The sequence below is a fragment of the Psittacula echo genome (genome assembly GCF_963264785.1).
Source record: "Psittacula echo genome assembly, chromosome: 1".
In the NCBI taxonomy this organism is placed as follows: Eukaryota; Metazoa; Chordata; class Aves; order Psittaciformes; family Psittacidae; genus Psittacula; species Psittacula echo.
In genome coordinates, this window is record NC_137735.1 from 30,389,720 (window position 1) to 30,411,713 (window position 21,994).

The window sequence follows — 21,994 nt, forward strand, 5'->3', positions numbered from 1 at the left end:
TGTCAGTATTCTAACATAGTGGACTGGGAAGATTATCCTTTACCCTGGAGAAAATTCTTGAACACCTGTCAAACAAACAGAACTGTTAGTGGATTCAGGGCCAAACCTTGATTTTGTATTCCTATACACATTGTCTGTGGATCACCTTTTCAGTGAAGGGAACCAAGAAGGTACTTAGCAGAGCGGGGTTGTGCTACAGTCATTTCAGAGAATTCAAGGAGTATCGTGTACCCATGCTGAATAAAAGGAGAAAGAAAAGCATGGATTACAGCCCACCAGCTAATACTCTCCTTCTCCCATTCTGTTTAAGCAGAGTTTGTATGAAATGGAGAATTGAGACTCTTGGGGTAAATGACAGCCATCTATATGGATCTAATGATTGAAGTACGGATTTAATTTACATCAGTTTTCTTCCACAAAGTAAGCAAACAAACAAAAAGAGTGAAACAAAAGCTCTTTTTTTTTTCATATTTTTATTTTTTCAGGCTTACCAAAGGAGCAAACCCAGTATTTGAGCTAATTTAGGTCAAAGCAGATGATCTGCATTAAAATTTTCTCATGTAATATGTGGTTTCATCGCATCACTGCTTTTTGTATTGGTGGCTTCACAAGCAGGAATATTTTGCACTGAAAGTGTCATCATATTCACAATGCCCTTTTTTGGGTTTTCTTCTAAGTCAGTTTCTATTGCTCCAATTTCAGCTAGTTTCCATTCAAGCTCTGTAAAAACAGAAATTTATTCTGATAACTGCAATAAATTCTCACTTAAGAGAAAAAGACATTTATTAAAGACCAAGATCCATCTTAACAACACAAAAAAACAGCCATCCTTGCAACAACCCAACTTTATCCCAGTAAAATATCTAACCATAAAATTGCAACTTTATCAATTCTTATCCAATATTTTTATCACTTATCAGAATTACGAGTTCTTTGATTTTCATAGATTTTTTTTAAACAAAAATAAAAAATGTTTTCCACCTTTAAGCAGTGATCTTTAAATCTAATGATTACAAAGAACATAAAATATTCTATAATGTGAATGATTTAAAAATATTTTTCATACCTTCTACTTTAAGATATATTCCTCCACATTGAGTTACTCCAATGAACCTGCTTTTTATTTCACCAGTTTTATATACAAGTAGTGTGGGTAAACAGCTGTCATGGTAATTCTGAATGCAGCTGTTCACAGCAGCCTTGAGAAACTTGACTTCTGGAAACTTTCTGGCCAGTAGGCTGAGGTGTTTGTTAACCAGTAAGCACATTGGGATGCTAGAAAAGAGTAAGAAATCACAATGACACAGCTGGTGTAAATGATGTGTAAAATAAAGTTATTAAAAATAAAGCTTTTGAAGAATAAATGTACCTTTTCCTATAGTCTGCTTCTACTGTAAATTGTTACAAGGATTTCATCACAAATTTTATTTAGCTTCTAAGATCATTATGATTTAAAGACCTGTCCAAATAAAAATATGTAATTGTCACAGTCTATAAAATAGGTCAGTAAAGCTACCAAACAGTTGAGCATTGTGCCTCAATTTTGTTCTCCACTATGATATTTAAAGCTCATTTTGTCCATTTATGGTAGAGTTTAAATGAGATTTTTTTAAATTTTTTTTTAATCTCTAATATACGTTTTACTTTCATTTATTAGAACTGGCTTTCAGTTTACCGTTTAATTGCTTCTTCATTCTTTTAGTAAAATCTAAGTAACATCAGGGAAACCTTTATGTAGTCATATTACCACCATAGGCCCACTGATTGCTTTTATAGTTCCTGTTTACAGTACAACCACTATATAAGCCTCAGTTAAAAAAACGCAAACAACACAAACAAAACAAACAGAAAAACCTCAAACAAAAAAACCCTCCACAACTACAAACAATGTTGGGTTTTTTTGCTCCCCTCCATCCCGTTAACCTTTTAGAAGTTAGGATCTTTGCTGCAAGTGACTGAAGTTAGGCTGGTTTACCCTATGGATCCTCGACGAGTTCCCGCAGTACGCTCGTGGCCAAAGGCAGGTGGAGCAGTTTTGTTACCGGCCACTAGAGACTTCGGAGATCTCATATTCATTCGTAAGGAATGATGAGTTTTCTCACAGACTCGTATTTATGCAAGGGTGAAGTGTACGATTGGTTCTTCAGTAAACAAAACCAACTAAAAGCAAGAAAAGCTGCTATTTTCTTTCTTCAGATCTGTAAATTTACATTACTGTAATTTGAACAATTTCACTTGAGTGACCTATTCCTCATGGAAATAATACTCAATTCCTGACAACTGAGAAGAATCATAGAAGATTCTCCCCAACAGACTTAAAGAGAAGGAAAAAAGAGAGCCAATCTGAATCTAAGCAATGCATTCAACATTCCATACCAATTCTCAGTGCTTTTCAAAAATATCTAATGGAGTTGCTAACATATCCTGAACTGATCATGGAAACCCTCTGACATTTCTGCTGGATCCTGTCACAACTTCTCTTACCATTAGAGCATTTATTGGGGAATGATAAACAAATGAATTCCCTAGCTTTGCTCAGGTTTATAACTGAGAATTATCCTATTGGGCTTTTGATTAATTCCAGTAAAAGGGGAAATAAGGTGGAATAATCGTATAGAGCACTCCTTCTGAGAAAAGAATCTGCAAACGAACTTCCTTTAACACAGACTTCTTTTAACACACACAGTGAACACTACTTTAGAATCATAGAATGGTTTGAGTTGGAAAGGACCTGAAGATCATCTAGGCAACGATGCCTTACGCTAGACCATGTCACCCAAGGCTCTGTCTAACCTGGCCTTGAACACTGCCAGAGATGGAGCATTTACCACTTCCCTACTTTCTCAGTGAAATTCAGGAATCTCCGTGAGGTGTAGTGCATAGTGATAGGCATATGCAGCAAGAGAAATCTTTCATATAATTGAAGTAATTAACTCTCACAAAGTCAGTTGATAAGTCAAGGAGGTCCCATGCTCTATGATTCCATCATCTCCAAAAAATTGCTATTTCATTAGTCTACTGTATTTAATTTTTCCTGGTATTTTAATTATCAGTTCAATTCTGTATATTGAAGTATAAACATCTTAAACAAGAATGGAATTACCTTGATCGATAAAGATGAATTATAACCCAAACATCTTCTGGAGCATTTGTCACTTCCTTTACATACTGCTCTCCACAAATTTCTCTTAGCTCCCCATACTTCTGCCTCCTCTGAAGACATTTCCATTCTTGCAAGCGTTGCTGCCTAATTAAAAAAGTAATAATAACAACAATAAGCATCTTTGGAACATTTAAAATGCATTTTAAAGTAATATCTACTGCATTTCTCTCAATTACTTTAAAAAATGCTTTGGGTAACCCTTTAGCTCAAGGTCTTTGAATGTAACTTCAGAGCTAGGAAGGCTTCTATGCTAATCCTTATTCAATAAGAGAACATTAAAATATATTTTTTTGGTTCATCAGTATCAGGTTTAGAAAATCTGAGTAATAAACACATTGCACAAGGATTTATCATTTGAGACAAAGCAATAAAAATAATCCAGGTGCTACTTTTATTTATTATTATGAATATGATATTAGTTTGAGGAAGAACTATTTGCAATTTTAAAATAATTCACAAAAATTGGAATGTATACCCAGTAGATGGCAGTCTTCATCTATAAAAATACTTGCAAGGTAGGAAAAAATGCCTTACTGATATTAGCTGAACTAAAAGCAGCTATTAATTTTACTAACGGAAAGCCACCATAGAAATACCTTTTCCAAAAAAGGTTAAAATATATATATGCAATGTTATTATAATCTAGCAACAATGCTAACTTAGGTAAATGTTGAGTATACACCACTTCAAACACACAGTACCACAATATATCTTCAGCTGAACTGAGGATGTAAAACAGCAGTTTCCACTGTGGCCCCTTCTGTTTGTTTTCGTTCAAATACCCATCTTCCACACTAAACAATTTTGTTCTAACAAAGTAACAAAGTAAAATATGGTGTAACTGCTTCTCTTTGCCACAGGTAATCAGGAAGAAATAGGATAGCAATGTGAGTACTGTCTTTCTGTTGGCAATGAAAGGCAGATATGTCAGTCAGCAGACATGACTGTTTAAAGATTTTAAGTTTATTTTTCAAGAGCATGTACATGTATGACAGTGACACATGCATTCTTAGTCTGGAATGAAGTATCTTACTATACCTGTACTTTTCAATAGCTTCCCTATCAGCTTCATCAAAATCATCTTCAGCTTCCTCTAATTCTTTAAGATTCATTCTTTCATATGGCTTCACTAGAAACAACAAACAAAAAATTAGTCACCTTTTGTTCCCCAAACTGTCTGCAAACATTTGTAATGTATGAAAAGTATTAAATAGGTGTGGAGCTAATGGAAAGAAACAGATGTACTAATTTCAGAAGTTAGTCAACTTTGGACTAACTCTGGGTAAGAGAGAGGAAAAGAAATTTATTTAAATACGGCTATACAGGAGAAACAGAAATACAGGAGTAGATTACAACCAGTTGTTCAGAATGTGAATCTTGCTTATGCTGATTGGTTATTTTATGACATTATGAAAGTCATTCATATGTTACATGCCATGTTTGTCAGTAACTGTTATATCTGCGTTGTATAATTCAGAATTCTTTTTAAAATCACCAAGTGAAAATCATTAAAATAATACAGTTGTTGTACAATGTTGAAGTTACTAGCAGCATTATTGAATATATTTCTGCTTTTCAAATTCTGTTATACTAATGGCATGTTTTTTTAATTTTACATGCCTTCTGCTTCTTTCTGCAAGCGTAAAACCATTTCTTCGATTTCATCTGTCGGGTTTTCTTTTGGAGGAAGAACTCCAAATTGTCTCAGTATGTCATTCCATTCAGTATCTTCATTTGGGTCCTGTTTTAATATAATGAAACAAAACTAAATCAACAAAAAAATCAATCTTGTGCACCTTCTTAAAATCGAAACCAGCCCTTTTTCATGTTGGCACATATTAAGGATGTTACAAAAGGAAACCATTACTTAGAGGCTGCAATACCTTCATGGACCATTCTCTATCATGGATTTTCATTCGGCATTTTTTACTGAAAATAAGAGAGAAAGAAAACTAAAAATGTAAGCAAAGATAAAATAATCAGTCTCCAAAATACCAGCTAAAAATTGCCTAAAAGATGTATGGAAACTTATTTCAGAAACACAAAACTATATACCGCTTACTTAAACACACTTAAAGAAATACAGTTTTATGCAGGCAGGCTTTTTGTATCAGTATTGTGTTGCTACTAAGAATAAGGTATTAGAATCATAGACTCATAATCACCTAGGTTGGAAAAGATCTTCAAGGTCACCAAGTCCAACCTTGTGGCAATTTCTGTTAAACAGTTAAGATGAAGGAACTGCACACTATTTATGCACAGGCCCTAGCAGCTTCCTTTGCTCCTCACCTTCTCCCTGCCCGTCCCTTTTTCTCCCCAGTTGCTTCCATTGAGGTGGTTGCCTCAGGCACCTCTCTCCCCTACTGACCTGCAGCCTCTCCCATTGCCTTGATGTTCCTGCCCCAGCTCCCTTCACTCTCAGCTGCTGCCCGACCCTGACACCTTGGACCCGGGGTGACCCTCTGCACCCACCTGCATGGCTGCCCCCGGGGCACTGCCTCAGCTCATGGAGGCTGAGGTCTAACACGGTGGCAGCGGCCGTTGGGGCAGGGCCACCCTGCCGCCCTCAGCGGTTCTAACGGTGATGGCCTGAGGCAGCAAAGGGCCCCAACTGTTTGGCCCTGCTGAGAAAACTGATCCTGTTCAAAACAATTTCAGAAAAATTAAAGCACAAAACAAGCAGAAATAAACAAATCCTGAAGGCTCCCTGCTTTGCCTTTCAGCCATGGCCTGCATGAGAGGAGGATAGTAGTTGTGTGGCGTAAGGCTTTTTGTGGCAGGCCACACATTAGTTAGAGTAGGGGTCATATGTAACTAGATCCTCAGTTCATACATAATAGCAGCAGTTTAACTAGAGGCACGGCAAACTGCAGAGTGAAAACAAGCAGGCAAGAGGAGGAACAGGGCTTCTTAAGCTGGTTTCCTCCTCTGAGGCCATCTATTTTCCCTGCTACCTTCTGAAGTTCATCCAAGCTTGCAGAAGCAGTAATGCTGAGGTCAATTTAATCCCTGACTAGCCAGTACAATGTTAAAAAACCCCAATCGGCTTCTACACTAATGGATTAGTTACTTAATACATAATTACAACCTCAACATCGTATGTCAACATAACCAGTGTGAAAATAAACTCAAGAGAGAGCAGCTAGGAAGATTGTGAAACTAACTTGTGCTTTTGAGTACAGTTTCTCTAAGTCTACAACAAAACCAGTTGAGTTTTCAAGTGAATCCTAATTCTCGAGGAATGTAAATAACAGAGTTAAGTCACCTTCTGAATGAGAACCGTACTACATCTGCGACTTAATAGCTAAAAAATATTGATGCCACTGTATTCCAGTTGAACTGAAGTCATGATAGGTCTTCAAAGCATGCAACTTGTTCAATTTCCTTTAGTTAAGGAAATAGAAATTATCACCAACATCATCGTGAAAACCGAACCACACCTTTTCTTTGGCTCACCTAGATAAGCTGTGATTTTAAAGACTGCACGAATCACAATATATATATACAAAACATATGATAGTCTACATTGCAAACATTCTCATTAAAACAACTGAGTGCCTTTATTTATAAGGGCAAATAAATGTATGTAACAGTGGTGTTAAAGGCAATGTCTGTTGCATGCACACATTGATTTTACAGTTACATTGCACACAGTTGTAAACATCACAACACTAGGAAGCAATAATTTTAATATGCTTTTAGTATAATCAAGAAAGTAAAGACACATTTGAATCCTTAACAGAATCTGGTTTAAGAACATTTACATTCTAGTGACTTTGTATGTTACTAACAGATAATTTTTGTAAGGAAAACAATATGTCCATGTACTCAGCATTCCTGCAGCATTAGTTCTAGGTCAGGAATCTAAAATCCTGAAAAATAAGAAAAAGCATTAGCTGTTGGTATAACACTAAATACCTAAATTATGATAGAGCTATAAAATGTGTTAGGAAACAGAACATTATAATATTGGCATACTTTTTCAATAAATCTCCAAATTGTTGAATGCTTTTAAATTAAACTCTGAAGTCTGGACTTAGTTTCAGTGTGATTTTTCCTGTGTAAGATTACCCCCACGGTGTCAGTTTACTTCTCAGTATGTATTTGCTAGGTAGTTGAATCAGTTCTTCTTGGCGTATGCTTATCATCATTGCTGAATTTTCAAACTGTTTTCAAATCTGGGATGTTTTGCATTTATTGCTGCCTGAAACACCCGTGTTCTCTGTTCTAGGAACTGAGTACCTACAGCTTCTCTTCACTTCATCCAAAGATATATTAATTTAACACATCTGGGAGAAGTTTGTCTGTGGAAATCTAAGTTGGCTACACAATCAAAGGCTCTCCGAGACTGCTTCTTGAAACAAATATTGTGGCTTATTTGTATAAAAATAAACTCATTTAAATGTAGACCATGATTAAGAATATTAAATAAATACCTCCTTAGCGAAAATCCACTGATCTCCTTCCATTGCGTGGCTGAAAGAAAAATATCCAGTAAGTGCTCTGTTAAACTGAATGGATTCAATAATAAAGCCCCAAACAACTTAGTGTGTATAGAAACTGGTAAACTTCTCAGTTCTGTCAACATGATCATCATTAAATATAAACCTGAGACCAGTTATTGTTTAACATATATCCTCCTCTGGAGGAGAATTAGACAGTAAAATTCTTTGCGTATAGAGTGAAGAATGAATTATGACCACCTTGTATGATTTTATAAGGGGGAGAAAGCCACAAGAAGGCACTCTAAGAGACCATTATCCCTCATTCTTTTTTCATTTTCTTAAAATGTGCTCTCAGATTGTTGTTATTGCATTATAAGTGTTTGTTGCAATTAACAAATACATGTCACTCTCAATGATTTTATTTTTAGACTGTGTTCATTAACATAGGCAAAGAGTTTCTCCCTTTTCACCGTGGTCACTCTCAGAAATATTTTCCACTACTGAGGGACTAGACACAATCTCTACTAAAGCTGCTAAAAAATGCCTTTCTGAGCTTAATGAGGATTTGCTTTTTACTCTGGCATCATGAATGCCTCGATGGCAATATTACCTATAAATTTGGCCTGTCATAAGAACTGTAAAGGTCCAAGCCCAATACATAAAAAATGTAGTTATACAAACTTGCCCTCTTTTCGTTAGAATCATAGAATCATTTAGGTTGGAAAAGACCTTTAGGATCACCAAGTCCAATCATAGCCATTTCTTTAAATAAAGCCATTAGCCACTTTCTTATTTAAATAGAAAAAAGTATTAACCAAATTCAAGAGAGTTATTATTAAGTCTGCTTTGCCATTTTTACCTTACTCAATATTTCTAAAATGGAGTAAAAGGGCTCTATGGCATAAAAGATGAACAGGTAGTTTCATACTCTTGAGAATTTTGTATCTAGCTTCTAACCATACTGGCCAAAACACAAGGAAAAAGGGAGAGGCAGGCCCAGTAGCTCTTTTGACTGTGTAAGTATGGCATTGTATTTATATCACATGCAAATGTACCATATTGAACAAACCTTTAGAGGGATTGTCTAATATGCTGTATTTTCTAGAAATTTCTCTGAGAATTATATACATAATGACCAATGACTTATTAAGGTATAGCATGGTATATACACAAACATTAAGATATGTACAAAAAATTCCTACTATTACTTTATTTTAATCCAAGAAAATGTCTTGAGCAAATCTTGGGTGGTCCTATATGGTGGGATGCTGTAACTGAAAGGAATTCCCTCAGTCACAGTAATTCTTACTGTAATTCGTTGGTTTCTGTACATTTTGGTTTGTAATGCTTAGCACAACATTCAAAGAAAAAGAGTCAAACAAACCATACCCTGTAGAAAAAGTATCCCCTGCTTTGAAACCTTCCAGGTCCATGAAGTTCTTCCTGGAAAAAAAGTATTTTAAATCATGTCTACTCTTGTAAATTAATACATATAGAGAGGTTATTTATGTACATACTAAAAGTATTTCTTCAGTACTATTATACAGTCTTGCCCCTTAAGGCATGCTTTATGTGTATTGTTCCATGTCAGTAACATGTTGTCATGTAGAAATAGCAGAAATCATAAGAATGAGGGCCAGATTCCACCTCAAGTTTTGTCTTGGTTTGTATTGCTTTTGAATGCACTAGCAACAATGAGCAGTCTTTGCCTTCTACTTCCAGGTTTCATTACTCAGACACAACCAGAGTGCCTTCAGGGGAGAGGAGTGTCTTTGAACAAAATGGAGCTGATCTTCGAGCCCCACTGAAGGACAACAGTGCAAAGCTTAGATATCAGAAATACTTGGGCTCTTCCTAAGGATGAGATCCCAGACTGTTCCCAGATGTGTGTCAGGATCATGCTTTGAATTTTAACTTCAGTTCACCAGGCATACCACAATGCTCAGGTTCTTTTCTGTATGTAGAACATCTGTATGATTTTTACTTATATTGTCCATGTCATTCTAGCCTTATCCGGCTCTGAAATACCCGTCTCAGATCCATTCAGTATTATAGGGTTTTTGTATTTCAAAAGGATAAAAATTTGTCTGTTGAGTCTTGTACATTGCCATTGGAGTGTCTTACGGCATGTGTATTTCAGTATTTTTCTACTTTTTCTATTCAATGTGTGAACAAAAATAAAAACAAACAAGCAAAAAATAGGCAGCTTTTGCAAGTTAAGGAAATTGATCTAGAACATAAAAGGAATCAAGAGTACGGTTGCTAACATGGACTTGTGATTTATGCTAATATGTCATTCTCTGCTTATAGACAGATAGAAATTTACCTAGTTTTCTTGTTCGATTTCATGTCAGAAGGTTAGTAGTAGAAAACAACAGAAGACAAAATCTGTCTTCATTGTAACACTTGCCTTCTAATCTTCCAAGGGATATTAAAAATAGTTGTAATGTATATGCCTGTATATGTATACAGAAACATATGTATTTGTGAAGAAGTATTGTTATTTAAAGCTCTTATTTAATGCCTGCCCTCTGGAAGTTCAGCGTCTTAGACTGACTTGCCAACAAAATGTGTCTTAATCTGCACCTTAAATTAAACGGTAAAATTGCCTATAAATTAGTCGGAAATTCTTAGAGCTATAGGCCACAAATAATATATATTTAAGGAGTAGATAGTATTTGAATTCCAAACAGAAAGGGAGAGAGGGAAGGTATGGAAGAACTCCCTAGAAAATATAACTTCAGTGCAATATATTTGCATATATAAAATTTGCAAATACAAAATTTAAAAGTCTTTTTCTTTTTATAAAACGGTTAACAGATCCATTTTGACACATAGGCTCTGTGTTCTGCTACTCATGTATGTTAAGGGTATGCTACTTCAGCAGTTTTTGGTTTAAAATGTTAATATCAGGAGGATTATTTTTCACTGGTTAAAGAATAGAAACCCCTCATATTTCTAATGAAAATATACCAGAGTTATATTAAATAATGAAAATAAAGAAGTTACAAGCAGAAAGGCCTACAAGGACATTTTTAGAAGAGGTAATGAATCACAAAGTGTGAGAATGCAGGTATACAGAGTTTAAGATTACATACGTCTAGTTTGTATCTCTTCAGTCTTCTCTCATTAAGCTGGGGAACGAGTTGCAGTAAAGGATGCAGGACAGAAGACTGAGAGGACATGAACACAGACACACGAGCAACAGTGAAATTCAGACCTTATGATGTGAAAAAAGTCTCTTTCCGCAGTATTGGCTCATGGACCAAACATGCACCAAAAAAAGGACTGAAGATGTTAATTGAGAAACTTATCTTTTTAACATTCTGACTTGACAACAAACAGGTACCAGCATTTATATTTACATTACAAATGTGACTCAGAATGGTGGAGGGAAAAGCTGTGTCCTCACCTTTACTTAATACAAGTTCAGAACTGCTTACAGACTTCTTGCTTAGACAATAGCAATTATTCAGAATTTGATCAGTCTCTGCGAGTACAGAGAATATTTCCATACAGTACTCCTGCTAACAATTCTACAATTATCTACAATGGAATTTAGCAGCTCCAGTCTCCAATGTACTGAACGGTTCATTTTACTTCAAAATAACTTAAATTGCAGCACAAAAAAATACTTTTTCTTTTTGCTAGAAAACAACGTGCAGAAGGGATCCATTCTCAAGTAAAATTTGAAACCATGGCACTGGTCACTTTACCTAAAAGACAAGCACCAATCATGAAATTCCTTGTTTTCTACAAGCCTTGCAGACAGCCTGGTTAAGCACAGTGGCATGGAGTGCAGCCTAAGTGCTCCCTGAAAAAACACAGCCATGGAGGCTTGTAGAGAGAGGTCCACAGTGAGAAATAAAACAGAAAAACCTATTTTCTATTAATTATTTTAAACCTTCAACTGATGTAACTTTTAAAACAATGATTTTTGATATAATACTTCTTAGAAAATACAACGAAGAGAAGGACATGGAATAACTAGAGTTAACGAAGTGTTAATGTACTTAATAGCTAAAATGAACTTGCCTACTTGGAGCAAATTTTGTGCTGTCTACCTAAGGTGGGCAATGTAGTGTCATAATATCTACAAAAGGTGAAGTCTGACATGAGTGGGGGAGTTAAAGGGCATCTCAGCTGGCCACTTGGGTTCTGTCTTGCAGTCTGGAAAAAGACTAATAAAACCAAGGAATGGTGGATCTCACCCAAGTTAGTATCTCTGGGACCTGGGCTAGAAAACCAAATGGCTAAACCAGAAGTGAGAAAGCAGTAATCTCTGGGTCAGGCATGGGCAAAGGTATCCAGGATGGGGACGAAGGGCAATGCAGTAACCTCTTAAGCAGGAGCAGCAGCAGGAACAGTTCATTTCACTGTGCCCTACTTAGCATTAAAACCTCCAGAGCCTCTATCAAGAAAGCACTGGGGTCAGCGCTATCCAGCCCCCAGCACTATCAACAATACCAGTTTCTAGGAAATACACTACATATTCCTGAAGAAACATAAAGAACAAGGCAAAAAATGGACATTAACGTATAAGACTGATTGTTAAGAAATGAAAAAACATGAAAATGTTTAACTTCCTCAAAATCCTATGATGCACAGAAAAAACACATAGAGGCACAGAAAAAACAGACTATGTTTGCACTTTAAAAGCATGAATGGATCACACGTTGGTTTATGTGAATATTTTTATAGTAACAGTACTAGGCTATTTTTAAAATCGTATTTTTCATTTAAAATGCTATTCAAAGTTTGAGTGAGACTTATGTACTATTTTGCCTGGTACATATTTATGACATGCCAAAACCCCATGCAATTTAATTAGTGAAAAAAAAAAAAAAAAAAAAAAAAGCTTTGTGAGTTTTCTTAATATTTATGGTCATGTTCTCAGCTTCCATAGAACTGTATTGTTTCACTGAAAACGTTATGTTCCAGCACTGGAAAAAAGCATTTGATCTTATTCTTAAATGTTGAAGCTACAAGATGAAGATGCAGTTGGGATTCCATGAATGTATGGATGTTTTTCACACCTGTACAGTATTGATGATTTTCTCCCATGTTATAAAAGCACACTTTATATCTCGAACATGAAACTCCCAGTTCTGAGCTTGATATACAGTTGGAGAGACTACTGCAAAAAGGAACATTACCCTGGTTTTATGTACAATACATGTGCACTCACAGGAGGTGCTATGCCACTTACCATGATGTCTGAGTTGCCTGAGTCGTGAGTCTTAGAATAATGAAATAAGAACTGTTCAAAAAAATTAGAAGTGGGAGTTTACTACAAAATAGGTCAAGGGTGTTATCATTTTCTTGACAATGTTAGTGTGACTGTAAAATATACATGGAAGTCTTACCCTTTTGGTGTTGTCTTTTTCATCTAAGCCCTGTGGGAATAAGAATCAGTAGAGAGGCTTTCATTTGTTGGGAAAAAAAGAAAAAAAAATAAAAATGCAATGGACAATTTTGACTGCATTATAAACTTTTCAGTACTGGGTTGGAAGATCATCCTTCCTTGGCAGATATATTACATGTCTTTGCTTATCAATGTAACTACTCTTTTCAAACTCTGTAGAGAGCATTGATTACTCTCTACTGGAACAGTAGATCAGTTTAGCAGATGCTCATTTGTATATCCCTAGACTCTCCTAAGTACATTTCTTTCTCCATTGAGAGCTCATCATTTTTATAATCTAGAGCAACAAAAACACCTAAAATCTTGTATGTGACCTGGAGATTATTTTCCAAATATTGGAGTCTCCCTGCTATCTTTAATATCTGTTGGATTAGGACACGTAGCATTTCAGAGTGAGAATTGATAGTGTTACTTCCAGCACTGAGTGGCACTTCAGGTACTTGGTCCTCAGAATTAGTTGTATGAATCAAGCTTCATAAATGCCGGTAGACTTTCGTGTGTGTTACCTGTGGTTTCTGGAGAAATCCCATGATCAAGAAACAAAGTTCTTCCAGTGTACTGGACACCTAATGCAAGGAAAATATGAACTCAGGTATCACACTTCCAATCCTACTGCATATAGCAAACTATCAGAATAATGAAATAACCTCTGTCTGACTTACCTGAGGCTGAGAATCTGGGGACAGGTAGGCAGAGCATGCATCATCTATCTGTAAAAGTTCACACAGTCCTTTTTTAAGAAGTCAGATTAATAAAAACGAATGAGATATGTATATTTTCAGAAACAGTTCAGGGCAGCTAAAGGCATGGCAAGCTTGTCCACTATAAGGAATCCTTATGAGGTACATTCATGAAATATTTTGCATTCAAGGGGCAAAAAAAGCCTTACCCACATTAAAAAAAAAAGTGCACTTGCTTGATCTGGACAAACACATACGTGTTCTTTTTAATCTTACCTACCTCATGCCCCTGTAATTTTTAACCTTCTCAGACTAAGCCATATTTTAAATTATGATTTTAAGCATTTGAGGTATGGACTATGTACTTAAATCTTTTCTGTGCTATCTTTGAATTATACAAAACTGCAAGGAAAATGACAAAACTAAAGCAAGTGATTAAACGAGCAGTCCAAAAACACAAGTCTTCCAATTGGATTCCAGGATCCCTGCAGGCATATGATACACACGTCTCTTGAATGATTATATGTGCCAGTACATCTTATGTATGCCAGTGAATTTCTGTGAGTCACCAAGCAGGCAATATCCGAGGTTTGCACTGATTTCCCTGGCAAATGAAGAGCCTTATAAGACTGTGTTTAAAAGATGTGGTTCCCAAATCACAGTACTAGTAAGAGAGATTCAATATATTTCATGGGATCTAAACTCAGAGAGCACTGTGGAGGAAGTCATTGCTGATGAGCTTAGACAGAATGGAATGTGACACACCTAGACAAAAAACCTAAATCAATCAAATGCACAAACCAACCAAAATGCCCAAACTCCCATTTCATCTGGATCAAAACAAATGTTCCTTTAGCTCTACCTCCTGTCTCCAAAAATGGCCAAATGTCAACACCCAGGGAAGAGCCTAAGAAAAGACCAACGGCTGAGTAAAACCCATGCTATCCTGCCATTAGCAATCTGCAGTGCAAGCACTTCTAGTTGAAACTAGGTCTTTGTAATAAAGCTCAGTGAATTTCTGTGCTGTGAATGTGACCAAATCTCTCTCTGAATCACTGTGAGCTTTCAGCATCTACAATGCCCTGTGGCCAGGATTTCCTAAACACTGCATGAAATGACCGCTTGCTTGTCTTGATCAGTCTTTTCAAAGTTATCTTCATTCAGTGTAATCATGATCTCACCTTGGAAGAGTAGTGAATAAGCAATTCCTACCCATCCTCTCCCTTCTGTTCATAACCTTGCATAGACAATCACATCCTCCTTCTGTTGTCTCTTTTTCAGAATGAAAGGATCTCATAATATTGAATCACTTTTAGTGGAGTTATTACTTGAGAAAGGAGAAGAACTGGACTAAAGGGTATTTGAATTCATGGAAGTAATATTACCAATGCTGAGGGAAAAAAGTCTCCAGTACTCCAACTAAGGTTGCACAGTTTAATAATAATGAAAAAAAAAAGAGGTTTAACTTTTCATTTTTTAACCTTAAAACTGTATCAATAACAACCTCAATTGCTATGAGCTATTTTTTTTCCATTAAATGTTTGATACTGTTAGTCCAGATGCCAAAAAGCTTTGCCAATCATCTTGTTTACAGACTGCACAAAAAAATGTGGGTTTTTTAAAATACAAAGTAGGCACTGCACTGGGTCTTATGACTTTGTTATAGGTAAAAAGCCATAAACAGCACTCTTTAGCAAACAAAACATTAAATGAAAAAAAACAGTAAACAAGTAGTGCATATCTGAGTAGTTCAAGACGAGATGATTCATTTCTCTAGAGGCAATCTGCAAGAAAGCATTAGCAGAGATAGTGGGAAAGCTAATAGCTCACAGAATTCCCCTTTCAAGTAGTTTTTGCTGGTAACACGTCCTTCCTGTTCTCTTTTCTCTTCATCCTGTATTTGTTTCTGGGTATATTAGTTCAGCTTCACTACTTTTGGAGCAAGATAATGTGGTGGGAGAGACCAGAAGTAAAGCAGATAAATGAGCTGAATGAGTGAATGAACTGAATTAATTTTGGAAGCCTACATTAAAAAAAATGCTGTTTCTTCTTGGTTAGGGATTTTCATTTGTTTGGGGTTTATTGGATTATCTGTTTGGTTTGTAGTTGGAGCTGCCTCTTAGGAGAACTACCATAATTCTGTAGCAGGGCAAGCCAGAGACTGCTTCATGTCCAACACAATGCAAGGCAAAACCTGCATGGACAAAGCAAGGGCTGAGGGAAAGCCACCATTTCTGTTAATTCCTTAAAAAAAATATAAAAGTGTAATCATTTTTATGGTCGTTGTTGCTTCTTTGTAACTTTCTCTCCCAAAATGTTTCTTTCAGAAACATGGCCTGAGGAGCATGTGAATTGTTTGGGGTTGGATAAATAACAAAGAAACAAAACAATATGAGAGACAAGTAAAGGAACACAATACTTAGTTACAAAGTTCCCATATTTATAAACTCAGAGTCATTCCTGGAAAAAAATAGGTTCATTTAGAGTCAGGATTTCTCTGGGATGGTCCACTAGTAAAGTAACAAACAGGGAATAACTGACTTTCACTCCTAGAAACTCTGGTGAACTGGTATGTTTCCATAATCAGGTTAATTTAGGATATAGCTATGCATCTAATTCTCTTTCCTTAGAACCTCTCCAGTCCTTCATTATTCTTGCTATAATAGTTAATTTTATGTTGCTTATATTATGTAATTTGACACAGAATTTAGAATCTAATGCATACTTTTTCATTCACTGAAATCAGCAGGAACTTTGCCTTGTTTCCAGTCATCATCAGGACAAATCCTGTGTTACAACTAGTAAATCTTGGCAATAAATGCAGAAATGTATAAGACAGCATTTTTTATCCAGAATGTATGTAACTCATTTACAAAAAACCCTTTTAGCTATCAGGATCTTACTTCCTAAGAGACCAGTTTTTCCTAGAAGATAAATATCACCAAGGCTCATTCAAGTGCCAGTCAAGAAATTCTTTCATTTTTGAGTCAATACCTCCAACATGAGCTAAGGGGAACTTCGGGAGAGTAAGGGAAGTGTCTCCTGTAATGACCACAATAGGAAGAAATTTACTCCGCATCTGTAACTCTGGTGAGTCACTTGCTTTTCAGTGTTACCAGGAGCTACAAAATTAAATGTCAACAGAATACGTGAAGGTTACAGCAACACCAGGACACGTGAACTGAAGGCTAAACCCTCTCTATGTGTTATATCCTGCATGCTCCGTCAGTTCCAAAAGGGCAGGGAAGAGCCCATGTTAACACACATCACATTCTAGGGTCAAAACAAATGTTCATTTCAAAGATTAGGGTGGAAGTCATGACAGCAATCGTAGCAAAATGCTAAGGGGGCTAAATGATACAGTATATTATCCTTTGCTTAGTAAACTGAGAGGATAAGATAGGATAAAATACAGCGTCCCAGCCCTGTGTGCAGAACAGAAGCAGCAAGAGGTAAGACTGAATGAGCTGACACAATTCCTGCATACCATGTACAGACTGTAAAACCACTGAACGGGACACTTGTGTTGCTTTCAGGGATGGTGACTGCCTGATCATCGACAGTTGAATGACAGCTGTTACCAAACATAGCTCTCCATTGAGCCAAGACAGTCTTTTGCCAGAATAACATCTCAACACCCAGCCTCAACATCCTCCTGGAACAATTGTTCAGAAAATCTGGGAAATAAGGTGTTCCATCTCTTCACTGATGTCAGGACAGGAGATGTACAGGAGAAGCAGGGCTGGGAAGAAGCAGCACCTGAACTCCATGCAAGAGTAATACTGGAGGGTGAGGTAGCAAGGATGGGCACAGAAAAAAGTGGGAGTACCCCCTTAGCAGACGATGCTTACCTCTTTCCACAGCTGCAAATCTTCATCTGCGTTAAGTGCTTGGGATGGCATTGGTGCACCTAGAAGCACAAATCATGCTTAGCAGTGCTGTACAGCAAAGGTCATTTGCCTAAGTATCCCATGTCACTGATTTAAATAAAAACTCTGAACACAATACGATACCTCGCACACTTACTAAATGTGAAGTCTGAGAGCTGTATGGTGGAGTTTGTCCAGTAGCTGCTGCCTGTTCTACATTAGCAACACAGCAGGAAGTTTCTTCACAGGATCACAGCAGATACACATGCTCACATCTTTTAGCAGTAAACAGTGTGGAAGTTACTCAGGTTTCACTGAGGGTCAGGCTAGCATTAGCCCATTCTCAGTGATAAGCAGCAGGCAAGAAAATTTGCGTGGCAGCTCTTGAATGCTAAGATCTGCTCAGGAAAATACAATCCAGCATCTACAACCTTGGGCGTTCTGAGAACCCAGCTCACCTCAACACACACACTGGAAGCTGAGAAGCTGGATTCTACCTCTTGCTTTCTTGTATGTTATAATTAAAGAATTAAACATGAGCTATGTAATGTACACTTGCATATGAATAGTGCTTGTGATACAAACATGGTTTTAAGAAGGTGATAGACAGCTCATATGTAACCGGCTTTGTTTTCTCTGTTTGGTGTATGTGATGTGGAAAAGCTCAGTCCCTTAGAAGATTAAATGTGTGATCAATTGATTAATGCTGCAGTGATGCCATGCTTGGCTTGGGGGCAGCTCCTTTCTCCAGCTCTGCCACCCAGGCTGCAGACCTGGAAGTCACTGTCTCTGGGTCACTTCCAATTCAGCACCCGGAATACCCACCTTTCCACATTGTTATTCTATCTGGCAGTCTATTTCTAACAGCAATGTATGATTCCATAAAACACAGAGATGAGCTTCACTGCATTGTGATTACACTAAATATCCTACAAGCATATCAGTGATGGGATGTGTTGTAGCTCACCTGTGAGGGATACTGGTGCTGAAGAGAGATGGTCCTTTATCTGTACCGTCCTAGCACTGCAGGAAACCCTACAAAGTAATCTAACTTAACTCCCTGCCCAAAGTTGCTGCCCAGGAGCCATGCCTAACCAATTTATACACTGACCTCAAATTAATAGGGATTTTATAACCTCCCAGACAGTCTATAATGAACTGTGGTCACATTTTTTTCACAGAATTGAACCAAATGAAACAAAAAGAGGTGAAGGTAGACTGAGCTAGTATGGCTGCGTGAGCAGGGTATGAATGCCCATCATCTCCATTTGTTTTACATGGACCACTAATAACAATAATTACAACATTATTGAGTTCCAGGCATGAAGGTGTGGATTTCAAAACCACATTTCGGTGCTGACACAGACTTAAGGTGATTAATTAGTCTGGGTGTTTGCTTTCCCCAGAGAGGAATTAGAGGGACTCTTATGCTGTGTAGAGGTGGGATGTTTGAAATTTCTGAGATGTTCACATAACAAGACAATGGCTGTTCAGTGAAAAATTCACTTTTTTCGATGTTTATTTTAGTTTAAAGGAAAAAACCAAATAAATCCAAGGTGTTACAATTCTCTTTCTTTGTTTTCTATTCTTAAAGTAGTGTATTCAAATTGGAGTATTGCCTGGGACTGGTATCCTGGTTGCAAAGAGCAGAACTGGGCAACACTTCAAATTAAGACACCTTCCCCCTTAAACCTTTACCTGACTGCCTCTGAGCACTGCTGCTGCTATTGCCTGGTTCCCAAGGCTTTGCAGGGGGAGCAGAAGAAATCCAATAACCTATGAAACTTAGGGCAGCTGGCAAGAAAGCCTAAATATTACCACTTGCTTTTTTTTGTTGTTTCCTTTTTTTTTTTTTTTTTTTTTTTCGAGCATAAACTTTTGGACAGAGGAGATGCAACTATTTCACCAGCTCCTAGGTTTCCTTAGCCCTTCTCCACTTACTCACAAAACTCTTACTTCATGTGCAGTCCTATCTGTTTTGTGCTCACTGCAAAGACTACAAGTCCCTCCATCACCCCATCCAGAACAGTGCTGCAGTCCCTACAGGATATCCTTCATTTACACACACACACAACAGCACACACAAGGAAACAGTTAACACTTAGTTATTTTGTGATGCACACAAAATAACCATAGGAAGAGAAGAAAAAGAGAAAAAAGAAAAGAACTAGTGCTATTGAGGAAAGCAATCCCACTCAAAAGAAACATGGAGGAGGAAATACTAAAAACCTGACACAGTCCGTGACACATTTGTTCTCTTATCCTTCAATTCTGCCAACTTCTAAAAACTCATCTTCTTCCAAGGCAGCAGACTGCCAGATGCACAGTTTCAGTGGCTTTTCAATCTGGGATTCCCTTCTTGCATCTTCTCTCCACTGCTTACCCTACACAAGCTCCTGGCAATTGTTTCTATAATATCAATGATGAAATATTGTGTGCCATTGCCTTTTCTAGCTCTCCTTTTCCTTCTCTTCCCTCACATCTTCAGAATTTATTCTTAACAGAATGTTTTGAGCAACCTGGTCTAATGTGAGGTGTCCCTGCCCACGGCAGGATGAGCTTTAAGGTCTCTTCCAACCCAAACCCCTCTGTGATTCTGTATTTTATTTAGATTTCTTTGATTCTTGATATTAAAAAGAAGAAAAACCCATAACTAAACAAGCAAATCTGAACAAAAGCTCCTGGGGAAAGCAACTCACACACATACAATAGAAACAAAACAGAAATACTCCTTGCATGGCAATTTATTTTGTAATGCTGCTTCACAGGGTGTAAGTAGTTAATCTATTTGGAGTGGAAAAACAGAATAGAAAAGAGAGCTTGTTTTGCTAAAAAGCCCATTAGTGGTTCTCATTTCACAAGCACTCCCTGCTACAAAATAGCAGCTTTCAGATATAAGACAACATTTCAAATTAAATCAAGATAATCAAGTGCTAAAGCACCTCAGCCCAAAGCACCTCAGCAGCACTGTCCTTTCCCACTTAACCCCAGCACTAGGGATTCCTCATGCAATAATTATTGCTTCAAACTGGACTAGGTGGCTTCCAGAGGATGCTAAATATTCCTACAATTGTGATAGATCTCGTTTCTCTTAGCTTTTAAATCAGAATAAATCATATTTAAAACGAAATCGCTATTAACAAAAGCCACTTCCCCAAGTTGCTGGGGTGAAGTTTTGCCGGGACAGGGTAATCCTACCGGGATACATGAAGAACCAGCCTCCAAAACCGTGCCCAGCTGCTGCCACCTCCTGCGCATCCCGGCCTGCCTCCCAGCCCCGCAGCCGACCCCAGCGCGGGAGGCGGCTCGCTGGCAGCTCCCCGCAAGTCCGGCAGGCTGCTGGGTCACCCCCCAAAACCATTTGCAGAGCTGGCAGTGAAGGAAGCGGTTGCGAGGGGGATGCTCCTCACCTTTGCAAGCAGACATTGAGGCGGCGAGGAGGAGGAGGAGCAGCGGTGCGCCGTCCCCTGTCTTCCTCAGACTGCGCCGAGAGAGGGCTGTGGGCGGCTGCTGCTGGTAGTAGTGGTGGAGATGTCCCATGGCTTGTGTGGTGCGTGTCCCCGTCGCTGCCTCCCTGCGAGCCGCTTCTCTGGGCATGGTTTCTCTCCCTGCCAAAGTTTTTAAACCTCCTGACACGTGGACGAGCATCAGCCTTACTCGCAAGCGGCGCGTCAGCAGCGCTGCCCACCCTGCCCGCTGCCCTGCCCTACCCGCCCGCCTGCCTGCCTGCGTCCCCGCCGGTCCTGTCTGTCCGTCCTGCCCGCTGCCCTGCCTGCCTTCTCCTCCGGTGCCGGACCCGCCACCTCCTCCGTCCGGCCGCTTGAGACTTAGCCCTGCTCCTGCCCCCTCCCCGGGGGGCAAATCCACCTGCAAGCCTTCCTGGGGCGGTGGGTGCCGCCACTTGGGATCGAGGTGAGGCCCTTGGCAGGCTCCAGGCCCGTTCTCAAACCCCTCTCTAAGAAAAATCCATGTTTGAAAACACACTTGTAGAACACCCTGAGCCCTGAAAGCAGCAATGATGGCTGGCACAAGAGGTGCTGCTTCTCTCTTGCTGTGCTCTGTGGTTCCGTGATAAAATGCCGGTGGCAGAGGGGAGCATTCAGGCACTGTCCCAGCCCAGCACGGAGGGGAGAAGAGACATGATTTAAAATGGGGATATGTCACACAGATTTCCCCCAACTAGTTGAACCTGGTAGTAAAAGCTCAAGGAGCTTGCATGCAGGAGAAGACACCAGTGGCTGGGCTGTAGGGCTCTGAGGATGTGTCCTGTCTGCCAAATGATGAGCTTTCTGACGGATACCCTGCTGTACAGGTGTCACTGATTCCTGACTTTCCCTGTGCCTTAAATACACATACACAAAATGCCACACCATAAAAACAAACTCAGAAATATGGTGATATTTGGTGATTAA

The 21,994-nt window shown here is 38.3% G+C and overlaps 2 protein-coding genes across 2 annotated transcripts; both read right to left on the reverse strand.

Annotated features, from left to right (window-relative positions):
* Positions 1-556: 556 nt before the first annotated feature.
* Positions 557-5,079, reverse strand: PDCL2 (phosducin like 2; the record flags this gene model as incomplete). The annotated part of the gene is made up of 6 exons (XM_080630782.1): positions 557-720; positions 1,067-1,275; positions 3,104-3,247; positions 4,202-4,292; positions 4,784-4,904; positions 5,047-5,079. 6 exons carry the CDS (start codon positions 5,077-5,079, stop codon positions 557-559), a joined length of 762 nt encoding a protein of 253 aa, XP_080486908.1.
* A 2,524-nt stretch (positions 5,080-7,603) lies between these two features.
* Positions 7,604-21,179, reverse strand: NMU (neuromedin U; the record flags this gene model as incomplete). The annotated part of the gene is made up of 9 exons (XM_080630914.1): positions 7,604-7,639; positions 8,998-9,051; positions 10,707-10,781; positions 12,818-12,868; positions 12,975-13,004; positions 13,540-13,599; positions 13,696-13,743; positions 17,565-17,623; positions 20,993-21,179. 9 exons carry the CDS (start codon positions 21,177-21,179, stop codon positions 7,604-7,606), a joined length of 600 nt encoding a protein of 199 aa, XP_080487040.1.
* Between the last annotated feature and the right edge of the window lie 815 nt (positions 21,180-21,994).